Source organism: Salarias fasciatus, chromosome 1, assembly GCF_902148845.1.
Source record: "Salarias fasciatus chromosome 1, fSalaFa1.1, whole genome shotgun sequence".
Taxonomy (NCBI): Eukaryota; Metazoa; Chordata; class Actinopteri; order Blenniiformes; family Blenniidae; genus Salarias; species Salarias fasciatus.
In genome coordinates, this window is record NC_043745.1 from 19,480,690 (window position 1) to 19,500,159 (window position 19,470).

The window sequence follows — 19,470 nt, forward strand, 5'->3', positions numbered from 1 at the left end:
GGTGCACACAATACATTACAACAGAAATTTCCACAGCATCACGTTGGAAGTTTGCTTCGCTGTGATAGTTTTATTTTATGTATTTGTCTCTGATATTTTCCTTTCTTCTAAATTCTTTCCGTGTTTGAGCAGAAGGAACAAAATGAATTCATTTAATCTATTTGTAGTGGAAGCAGATTGGACAAAATGAAAATGATTTAATTTTGGAGTGTAGCTGCAGCAGACACAAGGAACCGAGAAATTATTGTCTTCTTTTATGTATCTAGCCACAGGAAGGAAATCTTTTTTTCCCCTTAAGCTTTTTACTTCCTGTTCCCTCGTTTCTTCTCTTCTGTTTGTAAACGTCTCTCTTCCTCACACACACGCGCACGCACGCACACATATGCATGCTCACATCACAGATACACTCACACATTTAAATCAGGGCAGTTTTGGGGTGATTGGGATCGGCAGTGGTGTGGATCCAGCAAAGTGAGATAGAATTTAAATTGGATGTTAAATAAGCATTACTCCGCTTGATTGTCTGGCCAGCCCAGGAAAGTGGGCAGGCAGTGAGGCAGAGTGTGCTCCTCTCTCTCGGGGAGATATTTGAAATTGGGGTGAGATTGAACAAACCAGATTGAACAATTAGAGGTGCGCTGGTGGCGTCTCTCACCCTGAGTCATTTCATCCGCGTTGCGTGGGGTCAGTTTGGCCATACGTCATAATGACACACCAATATACACTCACTCTACTGCTTTCATTGATTAATTGTGATGATTACAGTGTAATGTGAACCGTTTTGTGTGTGTGTGTAGTACGCATTCATGGTGAAGAATAGCAGCGTGTGTTATGGTTGTCTTGACTTTGAGTTTTATTTTGTGGCTTCCAGCTCCTTTGAAACAAACCTAGAATCTGTTTGATATGTTGAAAAGCAAAACAGTAACGATCAACTTAAAATTCCTCACATTATGTAATAATGATTAGGAGATCATAATTTGTCATAACATTCACCGTCTTTTCTTCTCCTTGTCTGTCCTGCCGACATGTTTTTCTACACTGGAAAGGAAAATGACCCGCTGAGAACATTTCTGTTGGAAATGGAAGTTTTGCAGTGATTACCGCCTGTTTGTGTGTTGTTTTGCTTTGTTCTTTTGTTAGTTGTCTTACTTTTTGTCCACACACTCAAATTACTTTTTAAAGGTAAACCAGTTTGAGAAATAGTAAAAAAGCCGACAGTGTTATATTAGTGGATGGTCACTGCCGTCATTCATCATAGAAATATGTATTGCACACATACTCCTTCTCAAATGAATCAATGAATATACATAACAGGACTTGTCCAGGAACAACAATATTTTTTGCACATTTGAACAAGCAAGCATGCACTAGTTTAACCGGTAAATGATGACTGTTGACCTTAAGAGAACAGTGCACTTCCATTCTAATAAGCACACCGTGCCAGACCTCCAGAGGATGGAGGGATTCCTTAACATTTGGTAGATGTTGACTTTCATTCCCATGTGGAAGCGATTACATTGTGCTGGGCTTTTGCCTTTAAATGTGTCAGATTTCTGTGTACAGTACAGCATCTCATAGAAAGGTATTCCTGTTAGCCACATGTTCACCTGCTCTCACTGCATAAGTCAGGGAACAATGTAACTGTGACCTTGTGCTTAGTCCAGTATTCATGCATGTTAAAATCATGTGCAGAGGATAGGCAGGATTTATTCAATTAAATGTTCCTATTATTTCTTCAAGTTTAGCAAAAACGGTGTTTCAAATATGGGCATAAAGGTCACTTGCAGCTTCAGCAGTCATCAGTTCTTTTCATTATCTTTGATTTTTTTTAGGAATGATTTTGCAGTGAGTAATGATAATCTATAAAATTCACAAACGCAAGACTCTCATTGTAAAATATATGCGTTGCGCCACAGTGGAGTTGTGGTTGTCGTTCTCGCTGGGGGGTTGGGCTCTTTCTTTTCAGGGATCGCTGGTTTCTCTAAATTGCCCTTGGGTGTATGTGAACTGTGTACAGTGGCGTGACTTTTTTGAATTAAGAACAGAGAATGTATTCAATACTATATTATGTAGTTTCAAATCTTATTTCCACAATTGACCTGATCCTCGACTGCTCCTTCTCTATGATCTTAAGTAAGAATGGAAAACCGACTTGTAACTGAGTGCAAACTGATCAATTTCACTCCATTGTAACATTTCATAGGCAGAAAAGGCCTTTTTATATGGCTCTTAAAGGGCACACATTGAGATATAAAGATGCATGTATTGATGAATGTGTGGCATTCACCAGAAGGAAACAATCAATAACCCATTACTACTCTTAAGAGAGTGGAGTGAGTTTCTTTATTAGGTCTATTGTTCGTCAATTGATAACACTGTCAATCATTGATGCAAATATTACATTCTCTGTTACAATGTGTGGGGTTCATTTAGAAAGCTGGTCCAATTCAGCATTTCCCCACAGAAATATCAAGACATTTTTACTAAAATGTAAAACATTTGTTCTATAGAAAAAAATAATTAAAGGAATTCATGCATTCAGCATTGGTTTATGACCATATTCGTAATAATTGTTGCCTTTTGGGGCCTTTAATTTTATGCACAAATTCTGACATATCAGCGATCATCTCACTGAACAGAGCACAGCACTGGTGGGTTTACTCTCATACTCCAGGAAAAATAGTAACCAAACCATCCAGCTGGACGGCGTCCACCTGGATTCCGAGTTGCCCCTGTGCCTCTGTTCAGCACCTCCTTGTTGGGGTTTATCGCCATGGAAACCCTCTTGTAGCCATGGCTCTTGTAAAGACTGGTGTATGTGAGGAAGTTAGATCCGAGAAGAATTGTTGTTGTTTTCTCAAGTCTGTCGGCCTCTAAAAAAGGTTTGTTTGTGGCTGATTTACATGTCAAGACTGCTCTCAGACCTGTTCTCCGCCGAGCCCCTGAACAAGCTGCCGAGACAGCTCAATCTGGAGAAGCCTTCCTCCGCCAGGCCTCGCTTTCAGACAGCATCACTGTCGGCCTGTCACTCACTTCCTGCTAACGCATTGCTCGAGCGACTGTACGGTGTGGCGCGTCTGTGCATTTCTGTGAATTTTCTGAAGGAATTTCTCAAGTGCTATAATTGCTCCTAATGGAACTTTTTCTCTCGTTCAGTTTTTTTCATTCAGCTTTTCAGCCTGTCGGTTGGCTGTATGTATGTTAATGCTGATGCATGCTTTTTGTGGTCTTTGTGTGCAGAATTGAAAGCCTCCATCTGAAAGAGAGCTTGATTTTTTTTTTTTTTTTAGATTTCCCTGTGTGCTCGTAGACCTGCTCTCAGAAGTATACCGAAAAACAAGAAGATGATTATGCATAATTTTGCACCTGTTACATCTGCCACCGTCCCCGGCTCAGAATCTTATTATCTAGAAAATCAACTTTTGTGTGTTGCCTTTGATTATCTTCTCTTAAACTGTCAAAGTGTCACGGTTTTTTTTTTTTTTTTCCAAAAGATAATTTTCACTTTTTCCGCTTTGTGTCACTGACTCTCACCCTCCCGCTTAATGTCGACGTTCGCTTTTGAGTTTAAAAACAACAAACTTTCCAATCACCGAATCTCTCACTGCCTGTCTCCTCTCTGTGTAGGGCCAGCATCGTGCAAAAAAGAATAATCTATTTCCAGGATGAAGGCTCACTCACCAAGCGGATGTGTGAGAAAGGTAGGTTTCCTTTATTGACACGGAATAAATAATTTACCATGAATTTCTTGTTCCTTCCATCTCCCTGCTGGTACTCGATTTCACTCCCCGCTGATATTCTCTTTTTTTATTCTTCTTCTTCTCAGTTTTCTTTCATTCTTGATTTTAATGCAGGGACATTCTTGTCAGCTGTTACGCTCTGGCATGTGAATGATTGTAAATGAGTATGACCCCCTAGCTGTGCATGACATTGGATGCCACACTGAGCAACAGATCAAAAGAACTGTGCTTGAACGCCGTCTCTTTTTCTCCTGCCCTTCCTCCCTTTGGCTTCCCTCTTTCTTTAACCACCCATTTCCTGTATGACGGGCATCACTCTCGTCTGCTCCTTACACTAATGAGAGCTCTCTATTCACGTATCTCACAGTTTTTGTGTGTTTTTTTTTCCTCCTTGGGCCTTTTGGATATTTTTTTCTCTCTCTCTCTCATTTCTCTACAGAATCCTTGTATGGAGATGCGACGGATAAACCGCTGCTCGATTGTTGTGCGTGCGGAACGGCAAAGTACAGAGTCACCTTTTACGGGAACTGGTCTGAGAAGATCCACCCCAAAGACTATCCCCGTAAGCAGCGATCGCCCGTCGTCTTTCTTATCTGTCAAGCTCTGTCGTACTCATTTTTTTTCTTCTGGTCAGGGATCTTCTGCACTGGCAGGAGGTCTGTAATATACTAAACATTTTCATACTGTAGTATATATAGCCATTTCTCACCTGCAACCTCTGTTTGAGCAACTTCTGCTGAAATCTTCTAGCATGGCAGTGGAGGAATCCTTCCTTTTAACAGATGACGTTGACATTTCAACCCCATTTGAAGATATAATAGAAGAATTAATGTTTATAAATGGGAACCACAGACTAGGCAGGGCCATTTAACTGCTCCACGACAGGTATTTACACTCATATATTCTGTTATTGGTTTCATAATTTGCCCACAAAATACAGACTATAGGCAGGCTTGTGTTATAGCATTGATTTCAGCACTGGAGCCAGTAAAACTCCATTATGTGGATATTTCAGCGCCGCGGTTTATCCCCTTCCACGTGGCTCTCAAAAGTGATGTGGGTGGTGAGCTACGGTACAATGGATGGGTGTGATGTCCATATAACCTTGAGCCACACTATCAGGATGTGAATGGACTTAAAGATTACACTGCCTCTCTTGTCTAAATCAGCCTCTCGCCAGTCAGATCAATATACTGATTAGAGGGGAATAAGATAAACCCTGAGATCGAAAGTAGCCTTAATTCACTGTCTCATGAAGCGAACAGCTTCTATGTGACTCAATCCCCCCTCACATATACACAGAAAGACTCACACCTGGCAGAAAGATCAACTTAGAAGAGTCCATTCAGCGTCTGTTTTATCTCAGCTGCTGAGATTATGCAGCTGGATTTCTCCTTGCAGAAAGTCATTTCCTAGATGGTGAGACATCGCAGCAATCACAATATTATCCACTCTGTACAATACACCACCCACATGGAAATGTGTGTGTATTTTCTTGCTCCTCTTTTAATTACATAGTTTTTTTTAAACGCAAACCATATTGAAATATCTCACGGTGCCATACCATCTTTATATTTTTATCACATAATCTGAAAGTGTTTGAGCTTCCAAACTGCTGCCGTTGCCCAAACTCACAAACCGAAAGTCAATGTAAAACAGGCCTGAGACTGTTTTCTTATGTACCGCTGACATGATAACCTTGACAGTTCTATTTTCTTTCTCCTTTTTCGTCCCCATTGTAAGTCATGCAACAATGCATGGCTATTCAGCCCGAGCAATGGCAGCTCACTTGGAAGCTGGGAGTACATTGTGACAGAGACTGGCCCGGTTGTCAACAAAGACTTTTGATGGGATTAGCCCAAAAAAGAGAAAGAGACTGAGAATGGAACAACAAGGCAAACAGCAATACAGAGTCCTATTTCAACAGAATATAAACCATCACAGTGACTTTGGCACAGTATTGAATTATGGCATATACACACCATAGAACAACACCTACTCATAATGAGGCCTTTTTATAATTTTTTTAAAATTAATTCACATGCCTGTACTCCCACAATTACAAGAGCATTTGTTCTTTTTTTGCTGTAGATACCCACTTCATAGTGAGCTCTGTCAATATTTCTGGATGCTACAGCTGCGTTTCCCTACTTTATTGCTTTTTAAATTTTGCTTTTAAGTCAATTTTTATTTTTTATTTTTATTTAACTTTTATTCAACCAAGAAGGTCCCATTGAGATTAAAAAACCTCTTTTTCAAGGGAGTCCTGGGGGTCAAAAATTCACAAAAGAATTCTCCTGTTTTATCAGTCACCTTAATACTTATCAACCCATATAAATAGGAAGCAATTTTATGTATTAATTATGTTTTTTATTTATTTGTTTTAATCAAATCATCCATTAACTTTTCATTATTTTTAGAAGAGGTTGTTCAAGGATGACAAAAAGAATTTTTTAACTATGTATTTACTTGCCAAACAGAGATCCATGTTTATTGGCAAAGGGAATCGCTCATATCAGTCCTGAAGTTTTACTTGCGAGTGGATTGCAAGTGCTATTGTGAGCTGTTATGCTTCAAACCAAGATTGTATCTAGTTTGAAAATACCATCCATATTGGACATACTTGACATTTGTCCTTCATGCATTTCTAATATCAGTAGTGCCAAATTCAAATTGTGTCTGTTAAGACGTGAGAAGGAGGAGCAAATCGGTTCTGCAGAGATGCTGCTGTTATGGTGCTGAGAGGCATTCCTTCAGCTGCCTCTCCAAGACTTTTATTTGCATACTTTGCCAAAATATGTTTTCTGTGTTGAATCCCTTCTTATCTGCTGCAGGCTTTTCTGATTTCCCCGTTGCCTCTTTTCCCTCAGCAATGACTTTGTGATGGCTCGTCTCCCATGTTGCTTTTTTCTCTCTTTGCTTTCTTACCAAATCAGTATTTCATTTTGTTTGCTAAGGCTCAGTCCTTCACACAAATACCCAATTTTGAACACAGTAACATGCGGAAAAGTTTCATTTCATTATATCTCTTCCTTCCATACCTGATACCTTTCTCCTTTCTTCTTCTATACTTTGTCAGTTAAAAGTCACAGGATGTTCAGTTCGATCCTAGTTAATTATGGGTGAACTCAGGATTCACCCTGGACTGTCCTCCTGTCTTTCTGAGGGCAAACACATTGACGGACAGTCTCACATACTCACACGGGGAATATAGAGTCACTAATTAACTTAAAATGCATGTTTTTGCACTGTGGGAGAAAACCGTGCACCTGGAAAACAGCCAAGGTGAGATACTTGTTCAAAGCTACTGACACTGTTCAAGCCTTTTATTTGGTCCTTTGAAAAAGGTGATTAAAAAGGAAATAAATTAAGTACATTTTTTAAGCCACAATGTAGTAATAGAATTATTTAATGCTTCAAATTGCTTAAATTTAATGATGCTGTCCATAGAAATGGCAAAAGCTCCTGGGTGCAGCAGGACCAGCGAGATCAAGCTGCAGCTGCTCTTCCTCTGATGTGAAAACAGACACTTCAGACACAACACAATCACAGCACAATAATTACCGGTTGAATATAGTATTGATCTGCTGCTAATTTAAGTAGGAAACTGGCTTAAATGACATTTTAAGAATCATGTAAGCAACATGAAGCTCATTGTCCTGAGTTAACCAGCCAAGGGCAGTTTGAGTCCAATTTAATTAGTTCACTCAGCTGGCTGGAAGTGTGTAATCATCTTAAAATGAGGAAAGGATGCCTTCTGTCATGTCTCCAATTTAACATCACCAAAGCAGAGAGAAGTGAACAGTGAACCATGGTACTAATTTTGTACTGAAAAACGTAGGAACGCGAAATGGCAAGAACAAGGCTTGCGTTGGAGAACAACTGCCATGTTTGTTACATCGGGACACGAACACATGAACATCGTTGCGATAAACGTGAATCATGGCATGTTTAGGGCTGCACCCTAATGCAAAGTCTTGCTGTGACACACAGAGCTGTAAAGTAGATGCTTTATTAAGAACATGAAGATGAAAATGTGGCCTTTGACCTGCTTGAGGTGGCCTCACCTGGATTTAATAAGTCCTGTTAAGGTGTGCAGTCCAATTCTCAGGTTGACAGAATCCCATTACGTGGCACAGCATTCATCTTTCGGCTGACAAGCTCTCAGAAGATAGAAATAGATGACCAGTCCTTTTATCTCTGATCCATTGTATGCTGATCAGAACAGCTGGAGCATTATCATGCTTTTATCTGAATGCAGCTAAATGTCATCTCACGGCATGTGCACAGAGGGGCGGGGGGGGGGGGGGGGGGGGGGGGGGGGGGGGGGGTATATGAGAGCACATGATAAGAGAATGCCTGATCACAAGTCCACCAAGGTTGTTGATATCAGACCACCGAGTGCCGACACTGAGATTGTAACGATATTCCAAACTGGCCTGGAAACATGAGCAGGGTTCCTGCCAGTCACAGAGGAACTGGGCTACTCCATGCTTTTTAAATGGGATACTGTCAGGTTTGGGCTTCTTCTATCCCAATAAAACTGCCACTAATAAAACCGTGTACTGATTTATTTCATTAATAATCCCACAGCTTTATGTCAACCACAACCACAGCTGAAAACGGAGTGCTTTACAGAGTTTTTTCGTCAGTTGTAACACCTCGGTGGATTATTAAAGAGGAAACAGCTGTATTTTCTGGATTCTTGTTTTGAGTAAATCCCTCCATGTTTAGGCCCACACACTCTCGTCTTGAGCCAGACAGACAGGGCAGAGGGATTACGAGGGGGCATCAAACGCAAGAATTCAGTCAGCATTAACATCAGTTGAATTGTGGCTCAAGACTGAGAAAAGCTTTTTTTGAAATGACTCAACTGTAGAAATATAGGCAACTACTAAGATGCCTCACTGTCTGAATTCACAGGTCGTGCTAACCACTGGTCGGCCATCATCGGTGCCTCCCACTCCAAGAACTACGTGCTGTGGGAATACGGCGGCTTTGCCAGTGAAGGAGTGAAACAGGTGGCTGAGCTGGGCTCCCCAGTCAAGATGGAGGAGGAGATCAGACAAAAGGTAAGAGTCCTGGGAGATGGTGATTAAAAAAAGGAGCATTCACTGAATATTAATGTATTTCATTTTTAGCTATATTTGGGTGAGAAATGCACTGATCTGACCTAAAACAGTACTGTGGCTGAGCATATTTAGCCTTAACAAAAGCTGGTGAGAGATGAGCTGTGTAACGCAACAGGGGCTGTGAATTTAGTGTATGGTGAACAGTTTTGACATTGTTGTCCAGATTGATTAGAGCTTTCAAGCGTCTGCGCTATTCTTAGCTTGCCTCTACATCACCTATGCGCACTCACTATACACAGGATGTAGAGTAGCGCCGCTGCTCATACTGGCTTGTATGGTAAAAGAAAAGGTTAGAAGCAACTTCCCCAGGTGTGTCATTAAAATGTATATATACGTATTTTGAGGGCAATTAGAGAGTGAGAGGAAATGTGGGCAGAGAGTCGGAAAATGTCATGCAATAAATGGTCAGACCGTCCAAAAATGAGACCGCGGGTCCACCGCTGAGACCAATAATGTGCCTTAACTCTCGGCTATCAGGTCACCCAGACCAGTTAATCTTTGATCACACGCTGCAATTTGATATGACTCAGGAGGAGTTAGGAAAGAAATAAGAGGTAGCTGTATTTTCTGTCATCAGCCATATCTCACCCAGTGCGCCCAAAGGAAATTTCCTTTAGCTTCACCTTTAAACAGCTTTTTACAGCTTTGCCTCTCACTTTACTGCAATAAATCATAATTTTACAGAATTTTTGCACCCCCACTCCTTAAATTCTTCACCCCTCCTCGGCTGCACTTCTCTTTAATATTTCGACAAATAGTTTGATATATATCTATCCCATCTTCTGTCTTCATGGCTGTTTTACGGAGTCCCAAAATAACCCATGCTAGCAGAGCAGATGGTCCTGCGGAGCGCTTATTGTTGGCTAATATTGAAGACCTGAAGTCACAGCAGATAATGAGAGCATAGTGTGAGCAATGGGGTCTCTGTGTCGTTGCTCCCTTCCCACTGCTTTCACAGCAGATTCTTTTTCTGTATTATTGTCAGCCTGAATCATTATATGTGCTTCTTGTGAGCTTCGGGGCAAGAGTAAAAAGGGCTTAGATTTGATAGTCAAATGCAGTAAATATGCTGCAGAAATCAATGTTTTCAGTCATTTGTAAATATATATATTGTGTTCGCAGTTTAGCTGCAATCGTAACACATGAAACTGGTGTTAGTTTACTCACACATGCGTTTGAATGCACCCATGTAGGGATCACTTGCTTAAACCAGGACAATCATTTGTTTTCTATAGGTGGGCTGTAAGCGTTCAGTGGAACGTTGTAGGGCTGCTCAGTATATGGAACAGTGATTGAACAGGAAGAAATGAGGCAAATTTACCACCAAGCATAATCATTTTATCATCAAAAGTGGCATGGCGTGAAAGCCCAACGGTGAAGTGGTATTGGTTGATATGTGAAAGTGGGATGATGATTACACATTCAATCAATATAAACCCTGATTGGTCTGAACCAAGCCGGTCGCACGCTGAATAAGGCCATGAATAATCAACGTCCTAAAGGCTTGAGTATCACCATTCATATCGTTCTCGGTGTTGTGAGGCCGTGCCGTTGTTGTGGATTCACGTTATCTTGTCCCTCTGAGGCAGCTGAGTCTGCTGCGGACGGTTTCCACAGTTCTTTGACAATAATAATCTACAGAAATGTTTTGCCCCCCAGTTCACATGTTCAGTCAGTGTTTCCGCTTTTTTCCACAATTCCTGAAACACGGAGCGACTGTGCGATGCCCTTGAGGTGGGGAGGCTGGGTGAAGGAGCCTCTCTCCTTTGAGCCATGCAGCGCTTCTTGGTAAACGCTGACACAAACAGAAAGCTGATTCGCTTTTGTGTCAGGTGAGGCGTCAGCGGGGAGAAGCCAGCGATGAATGCAAAATTGATATTCATAGCCAGGCTTCACTCCAGCCAAGGGGTGCACTGATCAGAGTGTTCATACAAAGTTTCATTTGCAGAGCCAAGCAGGCATGCAGACCACGCAAACATCTGCACACACGCCGCTTCCCCCTCGGCTATCCTTGTGGGGACATTCATTGATATTATACATTCCTTGGCTCCTTATGCATCAAAACTAACGGCTGAGAACAAAATCATACTCAAACCATGACTTAAATACAAGCCAGACCTGAACCGTAAAACTGCACGTCAACCATGAAGCAGTTGGACAAATGAAGAGCTGGTCGCTGTCCTGACGTTGACACTGGTCCTTACAGAGCTAGAGCGCCACTACCGTCTCCGTCGCACGGCCTTCTGTATCACGCTCATGCCAACTCAGAATACGATGGCTTTATTTTCGTCTGAGTTTGCCGCCGTTCCAGAGCTGGAAGTAATATGTGCTCTACATTTGTTTCGCCTGCCCATCAGCTCTGCGGTGGAAACGTTGTCGACAGGCCCTGCCTTTTGGGAATAGATAGAGCTGAAGAATTCAATATTTTTTGAGCTGCAATACAGACAGCAGTGCTTTCAGTCTTTGGTTTGTCTTATTTAAAATTTTTGTGGATGAAAAGCACGGTTTTGTAGAAGTATATCAAAATAAAAAAAATAAAGATGCTTCATATTTGGAACTGTACAACCATTCTTTTTTTCTTATATATCAGAGCCTCCTTAAATCTCTCAGACGTAGCTCCACATACATATTAATGCTGTGGATACATTCTTACGTTGACATGATCTGCATAATGTGAGAATGCAGAGCGAATGAGAAGGTGTTTAGATCTGATTCCAGCAGTTTGTGAAGTCAGACAGGTGAGACGTCTTATTTACACGCAGCAGTTTGAGGATGTGACAGACTGTGAAGGGGGACACCCCCCCTCCCCTTTTTTTTCTTTCCAGATTTGGTTTCCTGACTGTAAACAGATGTGCAGAACTGCTCCATTTGCCAAGTACAAATGTTCTTATCAAAGAACTTGGCAGCACGGGCATGCAGCATGGGCCCGTGGTTGTTGTCCCTCCTTTCATGTTTGAGGTGATTTGTATATGCATTCAGTCATTACAGAAGCCCAGTGTGTCACTAATGAGAAGTTTAATGAGACTCTCTCCATGGACCAGCGACCAGGGCCTGGGCCTCAGACGGATTATGAAATCTCCTATTTCCTCTCGCAGCATGGGGTGTTTTTCATTATTGCACAGTACAGACGCTCATGGAATCCTCTATTATCATGAGCTCTGCAGCTGTGCCACGGAGCAGCGGCAGCACCAGTCAGGCTGAGGCCAAAAAGAGACGTTACAGAGTAATGACAGACACACAGATCTGTGTCACTTGATTCAGCTCTGGTCTTAAGTACATTGTTTATGTTTGTTCAAACCTTTTTGTAGAACGTTTACAAAAGTGACCCCTACATTATTTTAGTGAAAGGCACAATATTTCAGAGCAGGAATTTAGTAATAAAACTCTTCTTCTATTGTCCACTCGCCTCTCAATGCAATCAAATTGTTTGGTCGATAAAGAAAACAGCATTAGAGGCAACAAGCAAGAGAGGTGTAATGAATGAAAAGGAAATGAAGGGAATTAAATATTATAGTTTTCTAAGGGAAAATCTCCTGCTCTTCTTTTTGTGCAAGAATGCAAATGATAATTCTGCAGTTCAGTTGTTGTGAGAACAGCTCAGTCTGCCATCTGTAAGTGGGAGGTCTTCAGTTAGCAGTGTGGGTAGAGAATAATAGATATGCAGGTTGCTTTGGGTCCTTGACTCTGGCTCAATGAGCAGGTGTGTGTGTGTGTGTGTGTGTGTGTGTGTGTCTTGTGTACTGAGAATTACTGTTCAGCCACCTCTCACTGCAGTGAACATGTCTTTTGGTGTTTCTCAGTCACCAAAGGACATGTTGTCTCACTGATCAATAGAAAATCACACCAGCCTGGAATTTGGCATTTAATATTTAATATGTGCTCATGGAGAAGCCCATCTTACTCTTTAAGTTATTTTCTCATCTTTCAAGGCAAAAAGTTTTATGACAAAGATAAAAGCTTTTTTTCTTCTAATTTGATTTATTTATGTGGCTCAACTTTCCCTCCCAGAATGCTCTGGGACCATTGACTAACTTCAAGACCATTGACAACTGGATTTTACTGTTTTCGATGCTGCGCACCCCAGCCATCTTGCACCTTCTCCTGATTCATTCACCAGAAAGACAGACTTTATTCCGCACACTTGAGTAAAAAATAACAACAGTCAAGCCTTGAAGAGCATTTGGCTCGTTCCCCCTTGCTGCATGAGACAGATTAGAGAAACCTCAGTGGCTTCAGCCCAGTTATTTTCTTGCATCATTAATTTCTCTAATGTCCTTTTCAGATCCAATCTCTCATCAAACATTAAGAGATCAAACCCTTCTTCACCTTGATGCCATTCAGAATTGGTGTTTCAACCCTCACATATCATTAATTTCCGGACTCACTAATTATCTCCTGCCAGGGTTTATAGGAGAAAATCCAGAAGTCCCTGCAGAGTGCAAGCATGTATTATACACTAATGACATTCACTCCTTTTAGGATGCCATGATATGGGAATGGGGTTGTTTTTGTTTTTTTTAATCTACACAAAAAACTTCACCTCTGTCGTTTGAAGCGTTTGGACAAATGTTATTTATGGGAATCACACAAGAAGTATTGTGTTGTTTCCTCTGTGTGCAGTCAGTAAGACAGCAGTTTGATCAAAGGAGTCAGTTTGTGGTTGGGCCGGTCTGTAAGTACTGTTTGGATTCACAAGGATCAGGTTTCTACTCTTGAGTGCCTCTGAACTAAATCCTTTCTCAGCCATGTTCTAAAGTAATGAAGCAGTGTATGTATGCTCACCCACTGAAGCCACTTCAGAGAGAACATGTTCTATAGTATATCTTTGTTCGGGGACGATCCTCCCCTTGTATTGTGGATTAAGTATCGTGTAATTTGTGGTGAGAAGACATGTTTGAAACAATAGAAGTCTTATATAAGTGCTGTTTTCATGGTTTACGCCACCATCTAACTGCAGCACTACTGGATTCATGAGGAAAAAAAAAATCATTCAAATATGCAAAAGGCTCTTTGACTTTCTGTCACTATTTGCGTTATCACACTCACTCACGGTCAAACGCACAGCATTCATCCTGCTCCTTGTACTTCTTGTGCATTTTTCTTTACGTGTGTTGCTGTGTGAAATCAAGTTTGCCACAATGGCGTAGCAATCAATTCCGAGGGGGCCTTCCAGAGAGTGAAGTCCTGACCCCAACTCTGTATCCAGCTTTGCCAAGCCGTGCTGGATTATGCCAAACCCCAGTGGGTGTAGGAGCATGTAGAAACTCCGACTTGTTAAATACCAACTCTCTTGGCCACTTCTCCCTTGGTGCACCACTCTTATGTTTGCTTGCCTTCTGGGTGTCTTCTTGGCTTCCTGAACAAAAAAGACTTTTTTTTTTTAAATTTCAGATGGAAGTTTTCTCTTGGTCTGTCAGCTTGTGAGCTTAGCAGAGATATTCCTGTTTGGGAAAACAAAGCTCTGAAATGCCTGTGTTGGCTCCTGAGAGTGCTATTGCCATGGCAGAAATCATGGCAGGATGAGGAAATGTGTGTTTTGAGTATGTGAAGTATGTACTTTGGGTATAGATCTTAGTATTTCACTTTTTAATGAAGAACTCGGAGTAAAGATGTCAGGTGTTTTCCATTTGCTTCTGGTTGACATTCCGGTCCGCTGGCATCTTTCTCTCTCTCTCTGTCTTATTCTCTCTGTGGCCCTAATGTTGACTTAACCAGACTTTAGTATAGCCGGCTGGTTCAGAACTCAGGGCTCCATCGACAGTCTCGGGGATAAAAGATGGATTATTGTGGAATCTCAGACATCTTGGGTCGAGGTGACTGCAGTACAGCGCCGTGCCAGAGCTCACAGACCTCAGTTAAATGAAAGAATGTTAACTAAAGAGGAAATGAGCAAAAAGATTTGATGTGTATTTCATCATTTTAGGTGAGATTTTTTTTCCTCGTCTTGTTTGTTATATTTGGAAGAGTCAGAAGTTTCCTGAATATTAGTTTTTTATTGATCTGTGGTCTCCAACTGAAACTTTTTATTATGAATACAGGCTGTCAGTGCATTATTTGTGATGTTTTGTGTGTTTTTCTGCTCATGTGCATGTGTGCTATTGAAAGGAATGACTTGCAAATTAAACAAATTAGCACTTAACACTGATTCTATTGTTATGCTTACATTTAGCGGTCAGACTTCTACAGTAAGACATGGAAATGAACAAAAAGGTGTTGAGACTGCAAAACGAATAAAGAGTGAGTGATCTGAGCAGGTTTTGAGTAGCAGAGCAGCATACATTGTGAAAAGACAAATGCATGGGACTGTTTGCCCTTCCAAACTCACTCAACTATCAATCTCTGTAATGCTGGCATTTCTTCTGCATTTTATCTGTTAGGAAGTGAAGCCAGTCCAATTTATTGTACATTTGGTGTGACCAATTGCAAATTACACGATGATATACTTGCCTTTAAGGTTTTTGCAGTAGAGAGTGAAGGTGACATATCCAGAGGTCACTGCTGAATCTGTGTATGGTTATTGTATTTTCAAAGGATTCAGTGCTCTGAGTGAACTTTTGGAGTATGGAATAAACACAGCGCTTATTTTTTTTTTTTTTTTTGAAGACTCACAAGGCCAACTAAATACAGTAAACCATAAATCTGCACAATATTTATTCATGAGTTGGCCTCGGGAAATCTATTTTCGGTAATGGCTTTACCTGTTATGTTGTCCCCTATGTAAATGAGACCATGGCTCTGAGGCCGCCCATTCACCGCAATCTCCATATCATTTGATCGGTTTGGGAACCTGAAGTTTGTTATTGTCGGAGTGGGTCAGACAGATGAAGGGGACAGACACTGACTGACAGTTGAGGACATAGTAGAGGTTCATGTCCACACATATTTATGAAAAACAAATAAAAAAGAAATGCAGTTAAAAACAAAACAAAACTGTATTTGATCATTTGCCTCTGTTTTTTGTTGTTGTAGAGTATAGAGAGGACAGGTGTAATGCAATCATCTGTTGGGATAATTGGTATCAATTAGTTCTTAATTGACTAGAATAAATAAAGAGTAAAATCTGTTATGATTGTTCCAGAAGAGCGAGAAATTATTTAGCAGCTCCAGCTGACACTGGAAAATGATTCAAACAAAAATATACGTGAATAAAAAAAATGTATTATTTGGAGGGTATGTGTGTGTTTTAGTTTGGAGGCGTAATAACACAACAATGAAATAATCATGTAACAATGCATGGTTTGCTGCACATGAATCATTTTGGCGCTTTCATCAGTTCCTTCAGTTTTATTTATGAAACAACAAATCAGTGGACAAACTCCATCAGAAAAAAGCCACAAGAAAAATATGGTTAGGTAATGTAAATGTTGAAGGATTGTTAATAAAAAAAAAAGTCACTGTGTTGTGCAAGAAGCAAAGACATTCCTTCATATCCAGCTGTTACAATCCATTAGCGACAATTTTGACATGAAACAGAAACAAAATGCTCAGTCAAGCTACAGAAATTGAAACGATAAACAACAGCTGCAGTCTTCCAAGCCTCTATTTTTCTACACAAATATATGAACTGATTAACTGAGATGTTAAGCTGGTTTGTTGATGGGGGTGCATGCATCCCCAGAGAGTTAATAGCTCAGAGTTTATATAAATGTAACATATTTTGCAGCTGAGCGACACAGCAGCACAGGAGTCAACAACAAATGAAGTTCTAAAGCATGCTATTATTTCAGTTGATGTACTGGATTTGTTTTTTTTTTGTTTTGTTTTGTTTTTTTTTCCTTTCGTTATGCACTCTCTATCTCATTATGCACTGAGTCATTCAAGCTGCAGACATGTTCCACCCTGACTGGCATCAACACTATTACCAGTCCACAACAGCTTTTTGAAAAGCAAAAGCAGCGATAATTTAATTTCCAGAGAATCTGCTTTTGTATCAGAAAAGCTTTGGCTTATTTCAGGTCATTGCTTATTCTGTTACCTTTAGTGCAGCATTTAAGAAAATACATTTCCAATGCATTATTTTGCTTCAAATGTATTAAAAAGCTGACAAGCTTACTTTGTGTGCTGTGACAGAGAGAGAGACAGAGAGGACAGGGAGAGCTTTTTGTGTGTGCTGATATGTGTTTAAATCTGTTTGCACTCTGCTATTTTGGAGATTGTCTCCTGTGTTTAGACAGAAAGTGCCCCTAGGAAGAAAAAAAACATTCAATTTTCAGGACGAGACAATGTTTTAAGGTCGGACTAAGGTTGTGGTTTTTGCTGAGGTTAGAGTTTGGCTAGTAGCACTCACAGCTGAGTCTGGAGAAAGTTTGAAGAAAATGAATGCAAGTCAGGGCAATGTTTCTGAGAGGCATGAAATTGTGTATTTGTGCATGTGCTGCATACAGTCTCTGGATATAATTCCTCTCTGTCTGCACAGTATAAATACATGACATTTATGCCAGGAGATTGAAAAACAGTCAAACATGCTATTTTTAAGCATGCAGGAGTTTTGGTGTTTTAGTGACAGCAGCTTGATGCAGTAACCTGTTGAAGTGTGAATAATAATAAAGTGAACGTTGTTGTACTTTTGTCCTGCTGTAGTATTTCAAGTAATAGTAGTAATAGTAATCATCAGTGTTAAACGTCCACAGTTTTCATGTTCTTGATGTAACTCTGCTTCCTAAAAAATTGTATCCTATAGTATGATTTTCCTCTCATGTGCTTAAATGAACAGACGTGTTGTTTCGGTGCTGAGGAGATGAATCTCAGACAGGTTTTATATTCTGCATCTCCGCAAAGTGATGTTTTGCCCTTAGCATGTTTTTGTTTTTTTGCTGTGTTTTCCCCTCACGGAGGTAATGCCTACTTAATGTCTCTGGTGTGCTTTGGACCAAATTCTGTATTCCGGTGCATAGCTGATTGAGATGCAATTCTTAAATAATGCATGGATGGGTTGTATCTGTTTTAATTTAAAGCACTGGAGCTCAGTTTGAATTGGTAATAATTGTGCCCCTCTACAGGCAGTCAGCAGTTTCAAAGTTGAAAAAAATCCATAAAGGGGTAAACATACTTTTTTATGATGTTTACCAGCTGGTTGTCCTTCACATCATTCTTGCAATCATTGAGTTTGCAAGCTGATCATCTTTACCTGGTAAATCATTGTGAACTGATGAAAATCCACAATTTGTTTGTCCAAATTTGCCATCGACATTTAAACGGCACTGCACCTATGTGACGTGCACATAACTTTAACAGATTTGGGATCATTGCATACTCCGCAGTGCAGTGCAGCTGCCCACAATGGCAGCTGACCCCCTTATAGAGTGAGAATTCTGAAAGCAAGAATGAAAGTTAGCAAAATGGGAGAAAGGCTCAGAGAGCGACAGGCACCCTGAACTGGGTCATCAAAGGCAGTTACCTCAATTCATCTCTAATAATATCCTCTAGCCCAGGGCCCAGGTTTGCCGGAGTTGCCTGCATGATGGCTCAGGCGGCTTGATGAATGAGTGTGCTGGGCACCACTACAGCCTCCCAGAGTGCACTGCAAGGCTCAGAGATTGCCACCGAGGACAGCCACGGTCAGCAAATCAATTCACGGCTCTCCAGAGTAGCAGTGAGCGCTCGCAAACTCATCTGCCTTTAGCACTGACAATTCTCTTGTCGCCACGTTTTCCCCTCCGCTGGTGGGATGTTCGGTCTTGTTTTGAGCGAGATTGCTGTGACTGAAGTGACTTCACCTCTGCGATATCTGAACCGCAGCCTATTCTGCAGAGCAGGATATGGGAATGTCAGTGGAGATTTAATTAACACCTGAAGGCAGTGTAAGCCTTTGCGCTATGTGCTGATAAAAGCTGGTTTGCATCCCATTGGAATTTCCAAGCAATTTTTTTTTTTTTTTTTAATGTCTATTAATAGTTTGGAGTACGTGCTGGGACAGACAGATCAGAGATTTTTGAGGGGAACTTTGATTACAACATCAGAGGAGCCCCTATCTCACCCAGGGAAAAGGCTGCTCCAGACCAAGTGGGGTTTTGGCTCACAGGCAGAAAATAGCTCTTAATTTCACATAATTGTGCTGTCCTAGGGAATACTTTGACCAGTCTGAATGCAGAATGAAAGATTCAGCCATGTCCAAACTGTGCAGAATCCCACCGAGTCACGTAATGAGAGCAGCATAATGTAACAATGACACGAGTGTCCAGCTTTCTTATTACCTCCGCCTGAGGTTTATTCATCTGTCAGCAGGATTACAATAGACTCTGAGCTTGCTTTCCATGTACTTTAGAGGAAACAAGGTCCTATTTACACAAGGGGAAGGGGGTCAACCATCCGGCTGCGGCCGATGCATGCCGTCCCTTGCGGTAATATATTTATGGCAGGAGGCAATATGCTCTGTCTTCCTCACAGCGATTATAGCTTCTTTTTTTCAGACAAGCAAAAGCATGGCTGTAAACTCAAATGCATCCAGAGTGAAGGGAGTTTGTCCTTTGCATGAATTTCAGGAACTGTTGGGTTTTCCTCTGTAAAAGTGTCTAGAAATGACTGTTCTACCTGGCGCTGTATAAACAAAGCTGAACTGAACTGAACTGAAATGAATTGAAGCTCAAGCTATTGACTTT

At 41.0% G+C, this 19,470-nt stretch overlaps 1 protein-coding gene across 1 annotated transcript in view; it reads left to right on the forward strand.

Annotated features, from left to right (window-relative positions):
• spon1a (spondin 1a) overlaps nucleotides 1-19,470 on the forward strand; it is a 70,004-nt gene that overhangs the window by 14,190 nt on the left and 36,344 nt on the right. Inside the window, exons 4-6 of the mRNA XM_030088908.1 lie at nucleotides 3,628-3,701; nucleotides 4,180-4,302; nucleotides 8,664-8,812. Coding sequence (XP_029944768.1) covers nucleotides 3,628-3,701; nucleotides 4,180-4,302; nucleotides 8,664-8,812 — 346 coding nt within the window. The remainder of the gene's footprint in view (nucleotides 1-3,627; nucleotides 3,702-4,179; nucleotides 4,303-8,663; nucleotides 8,813-19,470) is intronic.